Source organism: Triticum aestivum, chromosome 5D (assembly GCF_018294505.1).
Source record: "Triticum aestivum cultivar Chinese Spring chromosome 5D, IWGSC CS RefSeq v2.1, whole genome shotgun sequence".
Lineage (NCBI taxonomy): Eukaryota > Viridiplantae > Streptophyta > Magnoliopsida > Poales > Poaceae > Triticum > Triticum aestivum.
In genome coordinates this window covers 481,560,526-481,580,782 of record NC_057808.1, presented here as the reverse complement: position 1 = coordinate 481,580,782, position 20,257 = coordinate 481,560,526, and the positions used below count along the sequence as shown (strand labels likewise).

Genomic DNA, 20,257 nt, shown 5'->3' with positions numbered 1-20,257 from the left:
TAGTACATTCAATTACTCTTCCTGTGCATCAGCCATTCGGCACGGTCATGGAAAAATCTGAAGTGGAAACAAGGTCTTCAGAGCAGACAATGCTATCTGACGAAGCGCATGTCTTGCTGGTTACGGATTGCTCCTTAGAGGAGGATTCAGAGACAGATGAACAGTCCTATTCCCCCCCCCCCCGAGGTGCATGCTCTAACTTGGCAGGGTTATGTTGCTCATATCATGCGTATGGTATCTTGCATTGCTATGTCATTTGCTTAGTTTAGACATGCTTTGTGTGAATGCCACTTGTTTAGCGTCTAATTACCATATATGTGAATTATGCGATGCCATCTTGTTGCAAGACATTATATATGTGGATTATGCAATGCTATCTTGTTGCAAGGCATTATATATGTGAATTATGCAATGCCATGCTGTTTAGCCAAGTGTCATATATGTGAATTATATCATGCCGTCCTTTTTTTTGTATTTCTCATTGCAGTTGTCGATAATGTTTGTATATTCAACTGCTCTTCCTGTGCATCAGCCATTTGAATTGATGATGGAGAAATCTGGAGTGAAAATAAGGTCTTTAGAGCAGACAATGCTACCTGTTGAAGCAGATATCTTGCTAGTTACAGATAGCTCTTCAAAGGAGGATTCAGAGGTAGATGACCAGTCCTATTATCCCCCTGAGGTGTATGCTCAAACTTGGCAGGGTTATATTACTCATATCATGCATATGTTGTATTGCAATGCTTAGTTTTTACATCATATGCACAATATTGAATGCCATCTCCTTAGTTGACACATCATATATGTGATTGCCCTCTGCTCACTTGCTTAGTATATAAATCATATATTTGAATTATATCATGCCAAGATGTTTACATAGACAGCATGTATCTGAATTATGGCATGCCAACCCATTTTCTAAAGACATAATATAGTTATATCATCTCATCTTGTTTACATAGTCATCACATTTTGAATTATGTCATTCTATCCTGTTTAGTTAGCCATCATACATTTGAAATTGTGTCATGCTATCCTGCTTAATTGGCCATCATATATGTGAAATTATGTCCTCCTATTCTGTTTGGTTAGACAACATAAATGTGAATTATTTCATGCCCTGTTTTCTTCCCTACTATCCATTGCACCTGTCTATCTTACAATGTATGTACATTCAATTACTTTTCTTGTTTATCAGCCATTTTAATTGGAGGGGGTGATGGCAGTATCTGTGGGAGTAAAAACACGGTCTTTAGAAAAGATTATGCTACCTGTCGATGCAGATAGAACCACAGTTGTACTTGCCCAAGAACCAGCCCCACCACACATAACTCAGACTCACGCAGATTGTACCCCTACCCAGTTGGACAGAGAACTAGCTACACCCCTTCTAACCCCAACCCCAGCAGATAGTAACCCAGTTCCAGTTGACACAGCACCGTGTCCACCACAAAGCACCCAAACACGAGCAGTTAGTAAGGCAGCTGCAGTGCCCAAAGCACGAGGACCACCACTCCGAACCCCAAGTCAATGCTTAAAGCAGAAGAAGAATTGTTCTCATGTCAGGTTCTGTAGCTATGGTTCATACTACTTTGCTCTTGCATCACTGTATTTACTCATACCAACTAATTTCAAATTGAAGGATGCAACTGAAACTCCAATGGCGCAACAGGTATGTTTTAAACCTGTTTCTTTAACGTGTTTGCTGTTGTAACTTGCTCTATGTTGATTTCAGTTTCAATTGAATAAACAGTTATGTTCTCATGCCATGCACATTACAAGTGTTGTTATTGTTGTGTAGTTTCCCACACTTATATTCTGTCTATGCTGCTTTGTCTTAAATAGATATGATTCAAACTTTATCTATCTTGATTTGGCAACATAAATTAGAATGATATAGACCATACAGTGACCATACTACATGGATATATGTTTGTTTCATGTTGTTATCCTGTCCACCTTACTACTGAACTGGTTTACCAAAATGAGTTTCATATGCTACATTGTAAACCTGTGATGTGTTTGTTTGTTTCTCTTTTAGAACGCAGATAAAATATTGGAGAAGAGTACCCCGTTATGAAATGGTAAAGGAAGTAATGCAGATAAGGTTCAAGATAGTGAGACATCCATGTTGGTCTTCAAGAAAGCTGATAAAAACTATATTGAAGACACTAAGACAACCCCAAAGTCCTGTCTTGATGTAGTGTTCGAGTTATTGGCTACTACTGCTGGCACCAGCTCTTCGAACTCGCTGCCTGAATCAGTTCGGCTTCTTGAGTCTCAACTTCAAGTTGAAAGACATCGATCAGATGTTATGCCACAGGAAGCCGAAGGACCGAGGAAGTCCCTGCAAAATCCAGATGCATACTTTCTGGTGCAACAACAAGTGCTGGAGGATTTAAGAGCCAAACAAGAGAAAGTTAATAAGCTTGCTAAGCATCTTGCCAGCATTATGGGTACCCAGGATATTGTTTCTTGAACTCTTCTGAAGTGGTTTCAGTTCTGGACTTGTTTTGTTGCGGTGTTTATTTGCACTGGTCGCCAACTTTGACAACCAGTGTATATGATATGCTGCTTTGTTCCCTATATTTGCACTTGTGGCGAACTTTGATGTCCAATGGATGTAATATGTGTAATAGTCGTGATAGCTTGTAGTCAGTGCAGTTCTTGTTCCATGGTTTGCTAGTGGCCGCAATAACCTATTTTTTAAAACTAGGCCATAATAACCATGGGCTACATATTTACTGTAGTTACCATGGGCCTCCTACGGGCCGTAGAAACAATGGGCCTTCTTAGGGTCGTAGAAAGAATGGGCCTTCTACGGGCCGTAGCATCAATGGAACTTCTACGGGCCGCAGCATCAATGGGCCTTCTACGTACCGTATGATCGATAGGTCAAACATGGGCCAATAACAGACCGCATTATGGACCGTAAAGGGGCTAGATTTGGAATCGTCCGTTCATGGGCCGACAATAACATGCCGTCGTTAATCGGTCGTATTTGATGACGTTATGAAAACGGCCCAACGGAGTAACGGGCCGGAAACAGGCCGATTGTAACCGCGGGCTGAATTTGGCCCACAGGCAGAAAAGGCCAATGACGGGCTGTAAGTAACCGAATGCTGGAAATGAGCCCAAGAATAAATGGGCCCTGAGAAGGCCGAAAGATAACACGGGTTGGAAACGGCCCAATGGAATAATGGGCCGTTAATGGGTATAAAGGGGTACACTGTTCATTGCGGGCCAGATTCACCACGGGCCGTTAATGGGCCAAGAGTTACAAATGGTCTCGTATGGGCCGAAAGACATCATGGGCCATACATGGGCCGGAAGTTACAATGGGCTGGAATCATATTGGAAGGCCCAGATGAAGCTATTGGGCTTAATTCGGATAGGCCGTAACGGGTCGTGAGTTAGCGGGCCATAAATGGGCTATATACGAACAGGTCGTTAACAGGCTTTCTGTGGGCCGGCCCGTTACCTTTTGACCAAGTCAAACAGGCCGGCCTTTTCACCGGAATGGGCCTCTGTTGGGCCGTGCCACGTGTCGACGTATCATAGGCGCCTCCTGTCCAATGAATGGATGACATCTGTCCCAACGGTGAGCCAACACGTGTTTCCTCCGGCCAATGAGAATTTTACACGTGGAAAATCCTCATTGATCCGGGCTGTTAGCGGGTTATCGGATCCAAAACCAGACCCGATAGCTTAACGGCATCCCGTTACGGTGGATGCCACGTGTCAGTTACCCTTGACGAAAGCACTTCCATGGCGCGTGATTTATCGTCATGGAAGTGGACACTTCTGTGATGATAATTTTGGTAATGTCGTGGAACACTTCTACGACAGCACAGGTATGACTATCTTGATTCTGTCATAAATTTGTCATGGATGTACATGCATGACAGAAAACGTGACCTACTGTGACAAACACGTATCATCACGGAAGTGTCTTTTTTTGTAGTGGGAGCCACGAAACCACTTTTCCACCGCCGCAACCTTCTGTTCCTGTGAGATCCCATCTTGGGGCCTTTTCCGGCATCCTGCTGGAGGGGGATTCGATCACAGAGGGCTTCTACATCAACACCATTGCCTCTTCGATGAAGCGTGAGTAGTTAACTTCAGACCTACGGGTCCATAGCTAGTAGCTAGATGGCTTCTTCTCTCTCTTTGATTCTCGATACAAAGTTCTCCTCGATGTTCTTGGAGATCTATTCGATGTAATACTCTTTTGCGGTGTGTTTGTCGAGATCCGATGAATTGTGGATTTATGATCAGCTTATCTATGAATATTATTTGAATCTCCTCTGAATTCTTTTATGCATTATTTGATATCTTTGCAAGTCTCATCGAACTATCGATTTGGTTTGGCCAACTAGATTGGTTTTTCTTGCGATGGGAGAAGTGCTTAGCTTTGGGTTCAATCTTGCGGTGCTCGATCCTAGTGACAGAAGGGGAACCGGCACGTATTGTATTGTTGCCATCGAGGATAAAAAGATGGGGTTTTCATCATATTGCTTGAGTTAATTCCTCTACATCATGTCATCTTGCTTAAGGCGTTACTCCGTTCTTTATGAACTTAATACTTCTAGATGCATGTTGGATAGAGGTCGATGTGTGGAGTAATAGTAGTAGATGCAGAATCGTTTCGGTCTACTTAACACGGACGTGATGCCTATATTCATGATCATTGCCTTAGATATCGTCATAACTTTGCGCTTTTCTATCAATTGCTCGGCAGTAATTTGTTCACCCACCGTAAAAATTATTTTCTTGAGAGAAGCCTCTAGTGAAACCTATGGCCCGCGGGTCTATTTTACAACATATTAGTTTCCCGTCAACTTGCCAATTTCTATCGCAGTTCCTTTACTTTGCAATCTTTTACTTTCCGTTCCATAAACCAAAAATATTACTTTACCGTTTATCCATCTCTATCAGATCTCACTTTGCGAATAACCGTGAAGGGATTGACAACCCCTTTGTCGTGTTGGTTGCAAGTTGGTGTTTGTTTGTGCAGGTATTTGGTGGCTTTTTGCGTTGTCTCCTACTGGATTGATACCTTGCTTCTCAAAACTGAGGGAAATACTTACGCTACTTTGCTGCATCACCCTTTCCTCTTCAGGGAAAACCAACGCAAGCTCAAGAGGTAGCACCCCACATGTCATAACGGTCTAAAAATGGAGTTGACTTTCCTGCCACGTCAACCCTGACGGGTGGGCCCCGACTGTTATAAACATGCTTAAATGGTCTAAAACGGTTATGAATTGAAAGTGGTACTTTGAGTGTAGTTTACCCCTAAAGTGGTAGTCTTTTGCTACTGTTAAGAAACTGATAGTTCAGTGGGACAGGAACCCCAAAAGTGGTAATATTTTGTTAAATACTCTCTTCATTCATTTATATGTTCCTTTATATTAGGTGTATTTGGTTTTTTTGATAAAATTATATGTAAGGTGCATTTGTTCTAACTCCTCGTAATTCCGTTCTTAGCCCTTTAGAAAAAGAAAAATATCTCTCACCTGATTGCATATCTCTCTCCTTGTAGAATTTTTTTGGAAACTATATCTCTCCTGATTGCATGTATCTCTTTCTTTTCTAGCCTAAATGATTTACTTTCCGCTAATCAATGAACTAGACAAGGGTAATTTCATCCTAAATTGCCTATAATTATGTGACTTGGTCACTATTCCGAAAATAATACACCTTACATAAAGGAATGGAGGGAGTACTCGATATTGGCTGGACTATGGCACTGTGGTACTATACAATGATCACCAAACTGATCACCAAACTAAGAAATGTCAGACTCCACCCATAACTTATTTAACTACCAAAACCAAGAGTTAGGCGTTTTGGCTCTCGGCCTCCATGGAGCCCTTTTTTGAAGAAAAAAAATCAAAAATCAAAATTTTCAGATTCAAAAAAATCTGAAAAAATTGTGTAAAAGTAAACAAGGATGTTATGCATATGTGTATAAAATTTTAGGATGAAATACGTTGAAATACGATCTGTATAAAAAAGACAAATTCATGGCCTAGGAGGATTATCATGGTTAAGAAGCCTCATATTTGTCTTTTTTGCACAGCCCTCATTTCAATGTATTTCGCCATGAAAATTTACACACTTGTGCATCATGCCTCCATGTATATCTATATTTTTTTCAGAATTTTATGAAATGTAAAAAAATATGAATTTTTCAAAAGACGGCCCCATTGGAGCTCAGCCTCCAAAAAGGATTTTCGCTTCTTTCTTCCCAATCACATTCACTTTGTATTTGCGAGCAATTTCAAAATGTTGGAGTATATCATAGCATCAGGAAAGAAAGTAACCTAGGCAAGGGCAATATTCAGAACATAGAGCATCCGGCTGTGAAAATACAAGCGACTGATATGTGGGCTCTCATAAAAAATGGGTGGAAATACTGTGTGCTGTTTGTCATAAAATATAGTGGTTGGAAATACAAGCGAGTGAGATGTGGGCTCTGTGAAAGTGTCCAATTATTCAGTTTTGCAGCTGTACTGATGGACGAGGAGCTGCGAGAAACAAAGCAAGAGCCTCCAAAAATCTGACGTGAGATTTATAGTGAATCAGTTCGTATTTCTTCTGAAAGTTTATGTGTCTGCACGGGTTTTATTTCTGAGAATGTGTCACCTTTCCGGTCTGTTGTAGGATTGCTACAGCACTGACGTATTTTCACTGCCCAAAAATGCTGCAAGACCATCGATGCACCAGAGACGAGATCCTAATTTCACCTCCGATGACACGTCCCGCCGCGCTGATCAAGCTTTGCATCAGCCCAGATCGTCTGCCACCCATCACATCAGTACCCGCCTCCTTGTCCTTGTCCCCCGCCCACAGCATAGCATGGGCATGGCAACATTGCTGCTACTCCTGTCCTGTGCAAGCTCGTCCTCCGCCTCCGCGTAGGGAAAGTACTGACTGGCCAGGCCAAGACGCGCATTCACTTTCCCCCACCCTGCGCCTGCGGAGAAGCACCAGTGACCACTCCACACAGCCTTTGCTCTGCTCTGCTCCCTTTCTCCAGCCGTGAAAACCCCAGCCCAACCCAGAAACCCCACCGCAATGTCCAGCGACGACGACCTCCCTGACCTCCTGGTCCAGGAATCCACCGCCGCGATCGTCTCCGGCGCCGACCCCTCCAGCCCCACCGCCCGATCGGCCCACTTCCTCCTCCCCCGCGCGGGGGCTGCTCCCATCCCCGCTCTGCCATCCCCGCCACGCAATGCCGACCCTGTTCCTCTTGCCGACGAGCTCCCGGTGGAGTGGACGGACTGGCCCGGCTGCTCCAAGCTGTGGAGGCGGTGGGTGGCCAAGCTTCGCCCCCGGCACGAGCGCCTCTGGCGGAAAATTGGGATCTTGGACGGAGTCCTCGCGACCACCGGCTGGGTGCGGCGCGACGAGGACCTGCTGCTCCAGCTCGCGGGTTTCTGGTCCGCCGAGACCAACACGTTCGTCTTCCCGTGGGGTGAGGCCACGGTGACGCTGGAGGACATGGCCGTGCTGGGGGGCCTGCCCCTGCTGGGCAGGCCAGTGTGGTTGCGGCTCCCGGACGAGCTCCGCGGGGACGTGGACGCGCTCCAAGCCGTCCGGATCGCGCTCAACTGGAGCAAGAGCAAGAAAGTCAACTATACCTTGTGGGTTAAGCAATTCATCGAGGAGACCGGTGCCGGTGCTGGTGCCGCTGGCGACGGCAGAGGAGAGGCCGAGGCGGACACATTGCTCGAGCACGGGGCGTTTCTGGCCATGTGGTTGACCAGATACGTGCTTCCGGTGGAGTCATTCGACGTGGTCAGAGCGGACGTGCTCCCCCTCGCCGCCGGACTGGCGCGCGGCAGGTGCTCGGCCCTCGCACCTGCCGTACTTGCCAACATCTACAATGACCTCTCCGCACTCAGTCACCACTTAAGCTTGGGCGCCAGCCATCAGCCGTTCGTGGCGAGTGCGCCACTGCACATCCTCCAGCTATGGGTCTGGGAGCGCTTCCCGGAGCTTTGCTCTGCCATCAACTCCCACGATGGTGATCCCGGCATGCCGAGGGCTGCCAAGTGGTACAGTATCAGAAGGATGCTTGATCCTGGGCACATCCATGCAGTGTTCATGTCCCCGGATGAGTTCAAATGGAGGCCTTACGGAGGTAGTAGCTTTGCTCTGCCACAAGCCAAAGGTGGCTGCTGGGTGCACTGCCATGAATTAGCAACAAGCAAGGAATTGCAATCCTTTGCGCAATGTCTGCGACCTTGCGAACTTGTTGGCATGCAATGCTTCGAGCAGTACTGTCCGCACCGCGTCGCAAGGCAGCTCGGCTTCGATCAGGACGTACCTGGGACTGTCGCCCGTGCCAACTCGAGTCGAAAGACGGCGTGGGCGACATACAAGATGCAGCCTGAACATGTTTCGTTCTTCGTTCCGCAACGCGATCCGGGCGTGACAGTTGAATACGCACAATGGTGGAAGCAATACTCGTCGGCATGTGCTGTTGCTGTTGCTAATGCTGCAAAGATGAAACAACTTAATGTTGTAGTTATTAGCCCAAGAAAGATGAAAGCTGAAGGTCTCAGTCTCAGTGGTGTAGATTGTGGCAAAAAGCGTCACTTGGAGGCTGGGATGACTCTGCAAGATGATACAGAGGATGAGATTCCGCTGGAAGAGAGGCTGAATAGTGTCATTCTAAAGACGGAAACGCTGGATACAGAGACGCATATTTTGAAAGATGACACGACAAAGAAAAATTCAGAAACCGTGAAGGATTTGGTGCCAAGATGGGCAGGAAAAGGCAGACGTAGGGCAATTTCACGCAAAGTTGCTGAGAAAGCTTTATCTGATGCAGAGGCAGTTTTGGTGAGTGAAGTTGATAAACCATCGTGTGGGCCGGTCACCAAGAATGAGAATCTTGAAGAGCAAGCATCAGTCGAGGGTGCAGCGAGACCTAGAAGCAACAAAGGCATTAGAGCTGCAATTGGAGTGGACATGTATTCAAATCTTCCAGACATCTTGGCGATCAGTGGTAACGAGTTGGATGAAATATTCAGAAAGGATAGCGAGGCGAGTGCAATTTATATGGAATTGTCCAAGTTAACGATGGCAACATCCAACTCAGATCGGCCAAATGAAGAACGACATCTGGTCACCATAAGAAGAGATGAGCAGGACTGCAGTGAGTCGAAGGATACCACGGTGAAAGAAGATTGTGATTATCAGCTTCCTACTGTCCAAAGTGATAGCACCATCAGACAAGGACCAGTTAAAGTAACTCGTGCCATTAATGTTCAAACTAATGTGATGTCTTACAAGGATACATTGATGAAATGCAGACACGCAATGTAATGGCAGAGGGAGATCAGAGAGCGAAGGTGGACAGAGAAAACTCAACTCTTCTCGAAGGTAATGAAATAGCACATGAAAATATCTCATCCTCATATCTACAAATGGAGTCGCTTAAAGACTGTATAAAGGTTAATTTATACTTTTCCTCTTCCTTTTTGTAGGAGACAATGATGCATCTTATAACGGTCTAGTACATGGAAATAATGAACTGGTCAAGAGAGTAATTTCTACTAAAACACTCTACTATCTTAGACCATTCAAGCGGGTGAAAGATGCTCAGGTCAGAGATTCAAGAGCCGCCAATGCAGGTCAAGTAATTTTCCAACCAGGACGGGAAGTCGGAACAACGGAAATGATTAGAGAGGCGTCTGAAGCTCGAGAAGCAGAAAAGGTTGAGTTGGAAACAAGAATTGATCATCTTAAGAAACAAGTCGTGGCGTTAGAGGTGCAGTTGCGGGACAGGAGAACCTAGGAAATTTGAGATATAACTTAACATAGTATAGCGGTAGCTTGGGTCTTTAGAAGACATCTCCCGATGAAGAGTACCACAATATGGTGGGCTAGTCTTGCCGGTGAAATGATCTTCATCAGCTAATTGTGAGTGCAGAAACTAAAGCCCTTACATCCTACCTTAAACTCTGATTATATGTTCCTGGTTGCTTTTTTCTTTATGTTGTGAAATTCGGGGGAATACATAACTGCTAGTTTGTTTGGTGGTATAGACAAACGATATGCAATCTTCACATTAAACGACCGATTTGACCATGACATACATATATGTGTGTGCTCTTGTTAACTGATCTTTTGACTTACATAAAACAAGCTGATTACCTCAGTTAGCTGTGATTTAATTAAACGGTGCTTCACAGTTGATGTTTTTTTTTTGAAAAGGGGGACTCCCCGGCCTCTGCATCAGGAAGATGCATACGGCCACATATATAAATAAAATAGGTTCAACAAAGTCTAAGAGTCGTAAAAGAAAACAACGTCGAGCTCACATAGACCTCGACATGAAAACAAAAAAGTTATGAAGCCACAACCGGCTGGCAGAAATAAAGGTAGGAAAACTAATTGCCTATCCTATTACATGACCGCCATCCAAACCGGTTGAATATATCCCGCGCTACCATCTCCCACCGGACAGATCCAGTAACCAAACGCTCCCTGGCCTCCGTCGGAGTGAGTAGGGACCACATACGGATCAACGCCGAAGCACGGAATACAACCTGCAAAAAATGAATAGTGTTTATTCTGTTAAAAGCCAAATCATTTCTGCAGTTCCAAATTGCCCATAACAACGCACAAACTCCTACACGAATGTGTCTAGCTGTAACGGACTCTATCCCATCCAGCCACGTTCCAAATAACGACCCGACCGAACTCGGAGGAGTAATGTTAAAAGCAATTTGCACTGAGCGCCACAAAATCCTTGCCAACGGGCACTCAAAGAATAGATGCTTAATGGTTTCATCCCGATCACAGAAACTACACCTAGTAGATCCTGTCCAATTGCGCTTAACCAAGTTGTCCTTTGTTAGAATAACCTGTTTATGGACAAACCACATAAACACTTTGATTTTCAAAGGAACTTTGACTTTCCAAACATGTTTGGAGTTAGGAATGACACTCGAGTTAATAACATCGATGTACATCGATTTAACGGTAAATTGTCCAGACCTAGTAAGTTTCCAACACAACTGATCGGGCTGATGTTGTAGATGAACCTCCATCAGTCTACGCACCAGATGAAGCCAAGCTTCCTATCTATTACCAACAAGCACCCTCCTAAACTGAATATTAAGAGGGGTGGCCTGCATAATCGTCGCCACAAGCGCATCACGATGATTCACAATACGATACAGAGATGGGTACTGTAATGCCAAAGGTGTCTCACCAAGCCAAGTGTCCTCCCAGAAGCGAGTATCGTTACCATCTCCGACTATAAACTTTGTTCTATTAAAGAAGGTTGACTTAACTCTCATAAGCCCCTTCCAAAATGGCGAATCAGTTGGTCTCATTGTCACCTGTGACAAGGTTTTGGATTGCAGATACTTGTTACGAAGTATCTGTGCCCAATTCGCATCAGTCCCAACTGATAACTTATATAGCCATTTACTAAGCAGACATCTGTTTTTGATCTCAAGATTCTCGATACCCAACCCCCCTGATCCTTGGGACGACAAATAATATCCCACTTGGCGAGTCTATACTTTCTCTTAAGATCATCGCTCTGCCAAAAAAATCTTGACCGATAGAAGTCCAGCCTTTTCCTGACCCCAACTGGAACCTCAAAGAAAGATAGTAGGAACATCGGCAAACTTGTGAGCACCGAATTAATAAGAATTAACCGGCCTCCATAAGACAGAAGTTTGCCCTTCCAACAACTAAGTTTCTTTTCGAACCGATCTTCGATACATTTCCACTCTCTGTTCGTGAGCTTACGATGATGAATGGGTATACCCAGGTAAGTAAAAGGTAAAGCCCCTAATTCACAACCAAACAATTGTCTATAAGCCTCTTGTTCCTCCTTGGCTCTACCAAAGCAGAACAACTCGCTTTTATGAAAGTTAATCTTTAAACCGGACAATTGTTCAAATAAACACAACACCAGCTTCATGTTTCTCGCTTTTGCCAGGTCATGCTCCATGAAGATGATTGTATCATCAGCGTACTGCAATATGGATACACCCCCATCAACTAGGTTAGGCACCAAGCCACCTACCTGACCGGCGTTCTTTGCCCTGCCTATGAGAATGGCCAACATATCAACTACAATGTTGAACAATATAGGGGACATTGGGTCTCCTTGCCTCAGGCCTTTGTGTGTCTGAAAATAATGACCTATATCATCATTTACTTTAATTCCAACACTACCTTTTTGCGTAAAGGATTCTACCTGGCGTCGCCAGGCCTCATCAAAACCCTTCATGCGTAAAGCCTGTTGAAGGAAAGGCCATTTGACTTTGTCATACGCTTTTTCGAAATCCACTTTGAAAATAACCCCATCCAGCTTTTTCGTGTGGATTTCATGGAGCGTTTCATGTAGGACCACAACACCCTCAAGGATGTTCCTATCCGGCATGAAAGCAGTTTGGGTAGGCTGCACAACAGCATGCGCGATCTGTGAGAGCCTATTGGTCCCGACCTTGGTGAAAATTTTGAAACTAACATTAAGAAGACAGATTGGCCTGAATTGCTCAATTCTCACAGCCTCTGTTTTCTTCGGAAGAAGTGTGATCGTTCCAAAATTTAGCTGAAAAAGATGAAGCTGCCCAGCAAACAGATCATTGAACGAAGGCAACAAATCACCTTTAATGATACACCAGCATTTCTTATAAAACTCCGCTGGAAATCCATCTGGGCCCGGCGCTTTGTTAGTTTCCATCTGTGAAACGGCCTCAAATACCTCTTTCTCGGTAAAAGGAGCCGTAAGAACTTCATTCTCAACAACTGTGAGCTGAGGAACATCCTCAACCCTGGACTCATCCAGAGACACACAGGTATTTGCTGGAGGACCAAACAACTGCTTATAGAACTCAGTAATGTACAATTTTAGGTTCTCCTGTCCTACAATTGTTCCCTCATCTTGCTCAAGCTGAAAGATCCTCTTCTTTCGATGCTTACCATTAGCAATCATGTGAAAAAATTCAGTGTTCGCGCCCCCCTGGACGACTCTCCATACCTTGGCCCGCAACGCCCACTTCAACTCTTCTTCCCTAAGGAGTTCTTTCAGCCTCAATTCCGCGTCCAGCTTAGTTTGAAGCTCCGCGACAGGCAGAAGCGTGGTTTCTGCCTTTACATCTAGGGACTGAATAAGTGACAGAAGCCTTTCCTTTTCAACCTTATAAATCCCGCTAAGATGCTTAGCCCATCCACGCAGGACACTCCTCAAGTGCCTGATCTTATTCTGCCAGCGCTGAAGCGCAGTGATTCCTCATGAATCCTTAGCCCACTCTCTAGCTACAAGATCAAAGAAGCCTTCACGTTCAAACCAAGCCATCTCAAAGGAGAACACATTCTTGTTCCCCAAGTGGGAGGGCTGACCAGAGTCCACAAAAAGCGGCGTGTGATCCGAGATACCACGGGATAAGGCCTGGACCGTTACTAGAGGAAACTTCTGTTCCCAATCGACACTAGCCAACACACGGTCCAACTTCTCATACGTCGGATTTGGCAGCGCATTAGCCCAGGTGAATTTTCTGCCCGAGAGCTCAATTTCTCTCAGGTTCAAACTCTCAATGATAGTATTGAACATGAACGACCATCTGCCGTCGAAGTTATCATTGTTCTTATCCTCACGCCTTCTAATAATATTGAAATCACCCCCCACCAGGTACGGCAGCTGCTCGGAACCACACATCCGAACTAGATCAGCCAAGAAATCGGGCTTGAGCTCGGGCTGCGCAGCCCCATAAACCGCAACCAGAGCCCAATTAAACCCATCTTCCTTGGACCGCACCCTGAACTTGACTGCAAAGTCTCCCATAACCACACTGCGAACCTCAAGCGTCTCGCACCTAACGCCGAGGAGGATTCCACCCGATCGCCCTCTCGGCGGCAAGCAATGCCAATCAAATTCAATACCCCCCGACAAAGAATTTAGAAACTGTGGCGCAAAATTATCTCTCCCCGTCTCCAAAAGAGCGATAAAATCTAAGTGATGCTCGATAGACGCCTCAGCAAGAAACCTTCTTTTAGCCAAGTCTCTCAGACCTCTGCTATTCCAAAAGATTCCTTTCATAGTTCATCGTAAATTTTTTTAGCCGAACGCATCCTAGCACTCCTACGCACTGCGGACAACGGGTATACCTTCCGTTTCCAATTGCGCTTTGGGATAGCTTGATTCTGCAACTGGTCCTCATACCCAGTGTCAGAGGGGCTTGCCAAACCTATCTCAGTAGAGACCTCCTCTACCCCCGCCTCAGAACTAGAAGGCAAAAGATCCGCACAAAAATTTTCAAGCGCCCTGACCCCAAGCGCATGAACCTCCGAATCACACATGGGTTTAACAGCTGCAATATCGCGAATCATCTCTAAGGCCCGCTCAGCCTCTAGGTCTAGTAGATCATTAATAGAATTAGAAATTTCAGTTTCATTACTACCAAGAGAAACCCCTAGTTGATTTGCATTATCAAGAATCTCATCATTTGAAAAATGCAAAATGAATTGGAAAAATTGACCGACATACCAGTAGAAACCTCGACCTCACGAAGCTTGGCCGCCCTCATGGCGCACCGTTGCTGGATATCGTCCACATCCGGATGTGCCTGGAGACGGTCACTCACCCGGCGCCCCTTAGACAAGGGATCCTGGATCCCGCCGAACGCAATGACCTCCTCCCGAGAGATCGCGGATGGGGTGCGGCCTCCTGCCTCACCCCAACCCGCCGTCCGAGCACCCTGCATGGGCCGCCCCACAGTGAAACCAAAAGGAAGGGACGCCTGGCGCACCCCACCAGACGAGGCCATCGCCGATGGTGGTGGAGACATAGCCAGGACCGCCCGTCCTGGCTCCCCAACCTGCACCGGAGAGGGCACCACCATAGGAGAAAGCTCCGAAGCCGCCTGCCCCGAGCCCACTCCCGAAGGTGAAACCGGCACCATCCGAGAAGGAGACACCACGGGAGAAGAAGCATCCGAGTCCTCCTGACCCAGACCTCCTCCCAGTAAAACAGAGGACACGGGAGACACCTGCCCCGCATCCCTGCCCTCAGCACAAAAGGAACCCGAGACCGCCTGGCCTATGTCTCCTCCCTGCACAGGAGGCCCTGTAAGCTGCGGCATCTCCTGAGGGGGTGCCACGCGCTGACCAGATGAGGGAGTGGCCACCTGCCGACTCACCTCCTCCGCCCCCCTGACCACAAGTGATGAAACCCGGAGATCCCCAGAACCCGAGTCCACAGCATCCAGAAAATCCAAAGCAGGCAAAGCGAGCTCAAAGGCCTCCTCGGACTCCACCCGATCGCTCCATAACCTCGGCGGTGCAGAAAAAGGTTCGAAGGACCCAAATCTCAACGACTTCGAAGGCACCGAGGAGGGCTGAGCAGCCCCATCCCCGGTCGTCACGGTGTCGGACCCCGGCCCCATGGACAGCTGTCGTCCAGAGTCCTCGGCCGGCGGTTCCTGCACACCCGCGCCACCGTCACCCTCATGCATATCCACATCAGACCCGTGAGCCGGTGCAGACAACAGGCTCTCGTCCTCAAACTCAATAACCAGATTATAAATCCTGCCTCGATAAGCCCACTTAACCACTTCCGGCACATACTCAACATTCAGAATACTGACCAAAACCCGAGCAATCCCTTGAGCTCTAGTGAACGTCATGTCCACACGCTCAGGCTTCCCCACAAGAATGCCCAAACTGGCCACAACCCGAGCATCCTGCAGTGGGGAGGAAGGTGCCCCGGAAAAGCGTAGCCACGCTTGCGTAAGCGGTATGCCCTGAGGCTCAACAAGCTTCCACTCCTGAAACTCAAGAATGCCATCAGTACCCGGGACCTTACACATCCCAAAACTCAGCAACCGCTGCAGGTCCTCCACAGACGGGCACTCGACCCTGAACATCTTATCAGCAAGACCGACAAGGTCCCACTGGAAATCCCCAGGAGCCAGCTCTCGAAGCCTCTGCACTATCTGTGCCTCAGACACCTCCCCTCTGGTGACCTTGACAATCCCCGTGGTCTTACTCGGAGACTCGTCAGCCACCTCGTGCTCAGTCGGAGACTCTAAAAACGTGAGCTCAGCACAGTAAACTCCATACATCTTGAGTGAAGGGGCCTGATCACGCAATAACGGACATTCCCCAGATTCATGTGCCAGCTTACCACAAGTATCACACAATCGTGCCACACACTCCGCAATGAAGTGACCTTTGTCCCCGCAACGATAGCAAAGCATCTTTTCCTTCCTGCGTGCCCACTTGGACGCTCTATCCGACTCAGCCTTGTCCATCATCTCCGCGGACACATCAGTCAAAACCTCAGTCTCAGGAACCAGAGCAGCAGCAAGAGCCGTCACTACCTCCATCGCGTGGGCGGGCAACACAGGCTCCTTTGCAGCCCCGCAATCAGTCATCTGCTCGACAACGACCGATGGAGGCGGCGGTCGTGGACGGTATCGGCCCCCTCGCCCGCCCCGACCACCACGATGCCCACGGAAACCACCACGCTGTCTAGCATCCGGACCAGAAGCACCCTCAACAAAACCACCCTGGGGGCCCATAAATGGTCGTTCGGCCGACCCGTCGCTCTGCCAAGCGTAGCCTCGGCCGCCACCCGTCGACGACGAGCCACGGTGCACACCTGCCCCATACGCATCAAAACCGTCATCTCCCCATTGTCCCCGAGGCGCGGCATGAGCACCAGCCATAGGTTTGGTGACGAAGTTAGGTGGCGGTGCTTGCCTAGGCAGTTGCCCCACCGTCCCCGTCGCCCCTGTCGTTGGCGGCTTAGGCGCCGAGCCGCCCCGGCCCGCAGCCCCGCTAGCCTGGCCACCACGACCAGGCGCATTGACCGGTGCGCGAACTCCGGCAGACACCGTAGCACTACGGCCGACGACCGCACTCGGCACCATTCCGCCACGCCCTCCCGTAGGCGACACAAGGGGTACCGCGCCCCGGCCAGCTCCATGACCGGTGGCCGGCGCTGGCACAGCAGCCGCCGCAGCACGACCGCCGCCCGGCGCAATCCCAGCACGACCCGACCCGGGGAGTTCGGTCGGTCTCTTCCCCGCCACCCCGCGTCCCGCCATGGACGCTAACGGGGGAATGCGACGCGCACGACCGCCTGGATCCGCCCGCCGATGAGGGAGGCGCCGCACCAGAACCCTACGACGCGAGCAGGGAGAAGATGATCTGGGTCGACCGCTGCATGCCTCCCTCACGTCCTTATCCAGTAAAACGAGGCCCGGCCCAACTGCAGCCCCTTCGCACTGGGCCACATACCCAGCCGAAGGAGGCCCAGTAGCCACCGGAGGCCCACACGCGCCAATCAAGGATTTCAAACGCAAGGCCCTCGCCTCTGCAATCCCCAGCGAAGCCGCCGGCGCCGCCTGCTGCCGGCCAGCCGCCGCACGACCGCCCTTCTTCCGTTTGACCATTGCCGTCCATGCCTCCGGCGCAACCAGATCAAATACAGTAAGTTTGGGAAGACTCACCTTGGGTATTGGACCCCTCCAGGGCCGAGGTGCGTTCGACGCCATCCTCCGACGCACGACACGCCGGAGCAGCTCCATCTGCTCGCCGGACTGCAGACCGTTCCTCGCCGGGTCCTCGGGAGGGACGACCTTCTCCACCATCTGTGCCACCTCTTCCTCATCTTGACCGGAGCAGGCCTCACAGAGAATATCCGAAGGAGTAGGCGAGCAGGTCATCGATCCTCCGACGCGCCCGTCATCTACCTCGTCATCCCCGCTGTCATCATCCGCCAGCACCCAAAATCTCCCACCCACCCTCCGGCGATCACCGGAAGCAATTTCGCGAGCAGATGTAGAGGCCCCCGGCTCCACCATCGCCATCGCCATGGACCCCGTCAAGTCAATCATCTCCGTTGCCCTTGTGCGTACGTCGATCTGCACGCAATCGCCGACAACCACGCTATAAGAATCAAAATTGAATTGAAACCCCACCTCAATCACGTCGTCGTCCGGAAGGTAGTCGCCGGCAAGCACTTCGTTCTCCAGATCGAGGAGCGCCATCCAGCGCGAAGGCAATGTGAGTCGAAGGCGCCCTTCGATCCATACGCCTGGATCCGACCTGTCGGCAAAAGAAGCTCGCCATTGATTCCATCGCCTCTCCTCCCGTCCACAGACACGCTGCGGCGAGGCGACATGGTCCCCGCCAGATCCCGCGCGAGGACTGAGGGAACGAGAGCGAGAGCCGATCTGGGACGGGCCCCCTGCGCCGCCTACGGGCGAGGAGCGCGCCGACCGCGGAGGATCGGCGATCGCCTCAGGCGGCCTCGTTTCCGCCTCGTTCCTAGTTGATGTACCAATTGCCAGCTTCTGTACCAAGTAGTCAAACCGAGAATTCTGTCATAGAGGTTTCAACCTACTAGGACATGAGCTCATTGGATGAATGGAGTCAGCTAATAAGGATTCAACAGATTTGGGGTGTGGGTATTTGAAAACAGTTTACTGATACATAGCTTATCTTCTATCTAAAGGTTCCCCATATAGAAATTAACATCTCAGCCTCTACCTCATCTGTACTATCATCTCTGGACATGATATTTTTACAGATTACAAAATTGTTCTATTAGTAAATCAGGATTATCTTCTTGTTTATCCCTGTCACATTTACTATTCAAAGTTGAGGAGCTACCAAAAGGAACTTTTCTATGCAGAGAATACATTGAGTATGCAATGACTGTATGGACACAGACAGTTGAACAGAACTTGAGAACTGCTCAAAGTTACTCCCTCCGTTCGGAATTACTTGTCGCAGAAATGAATGTATCTAAAACTACGTATTTATGTAGAGAGATAAGTTGTCTGAGAATGCTTACCTTGTCTTTCATTGCAAGGCCAGACTCCATCAGCAAAGATGTGTAGGCGCCCATAAAAATTTGCTCATCTTAATGCGTTTCTTGTCAGGTCATACAGTGCAGACGTCCACAAGCAATTGCACTCCTCATCGTATTCCTTTGCTATTGCAGTGACAATAGTTATCATGTTGGGGACGCGGAGTTTCTGCACCCGAGCTCAAATGAGCTCGGGTGAACAGTAAAATCAAAACTAAATCAAAAGAAATTCAAAAAAATCCAATTTTTTTTGGAGAAATATTGACAAAAGTTCTAAGTGCTTGCAAAAATTCGTCATGAAATCACATTTCTAGAAGGCATGGCAAAAAAAACAAAAACAGTACTCTGAAAAAGCTACTTTCAAAAGCATTTTGAAGCACTGAATTTGTTTTTTTTTTGCCACGCCTTACAGGAATGTGATTTCATGATGAATTTTTGCAGGCACTTAGAACTTTTGTCAATGTTTCTCTCAAAAAAAATTTGGAATTTTTTGAATTTTTTTCGATTTTTTTTCGATTTTACTGTTCACCAAGCTCAAATGAGCTCGGGAGCAGAAAGGCACTTTCGTCATGTTGGATAAACTTGTAATATTATGTTGCTATATGGAGTAGCATCCATTCCTAGTGGAAGATTACATACCACCATATAAGTGCACCATCAGCTAACCATCCGATGACCGACAAGAAAAGCTTGTAGCCACTCTGTACACAGCTATAAGGCTGCCCGCTCTCCATCATGCTAACCAATGCCTGCCTCGCATCATCTAGCATCCTGTTGGCCAAGAATGCCGAGAGTAGGGCATTTCATCAAACACCCCGCGTGCGTCACCGTCACGTCCGTGAGGTGGCCGCATAGAAAGAGACGCAGCGTGTTACTACCCGCGAACACGTCCGTGAGGTGGCCGCCTCAGAGCGCGGCGGCGTGGAGGACGAAGGGGAAGGTGCGGTCGTCCTGGCTCACGGCGGAGCGGAGCATAGGGTTGTAAACGCTCGGAGCTTCTTAGGATGGGAGGGAAGCCGTGGAGAGTGCGTGGGAGGGTGACTTCCAGTCTTCCAGAGGAAGACGGAGCGAAGGCGGTGGGGGCGGTGAAGGAGGAGGAGGCGGAGGAGGGTAGGTCGGCAATCGCGGCGTAGGAGAGGATGAGCGCGCCGGCGAGGGGCAAGGACGCGGCGGCATAGGCGCGGCCGAGGAGGTTGCCGTCGTCGCCGCATTGGTGGAGGTGCGCGCGCGTGCAGGAACGCGGCTGTCAAGTGGCTGGCGGGAGCGCGCTGCTGCAGTTGAGTATTTTGACCACTAGTGGTTGGGGCGCACCCTTGTGCGCCGCCTAAGACGAAGTTGGGGCGGTGCCAGATGGGATGCGCCCCTTCGACTGTCTTTTTTGTTTCTTTGTTAGAC

The 20,257-nt window shown here is 48.4% G+C and overlaps 1 protein-coding gene across 1 annotated transcript; it reads left to right on the top strand.

The window, feature by feature from the left end:
• Positions 1 to 6,995: 6,995 nt before the first annotated feature.
• LOC123122975 (uncharacterized) lies at positions 6,996 to 10,040 on the top strand. Its single transcript, XM_044543365.1, has 2 exons — positions 6,996 to 9,399; positions 9,504 to 10,040. The coding sequence occupies exon 1, from the start codon at positions 7,081 to 7,083 to the stop codon at positions 9,340 to 9,342; it is 2,262 nt and encodes a 753-aa protein (XP_044399300.1). The 5' UTR covers positions 6,996 to 7,080; the 3' UTR covers positions 9,343 to 9,399; positions 9,504 to 10,040.
• The last annotated feature ends 10,217 nt before the right edge of the window (positions 10,041 to 20,257 follow it).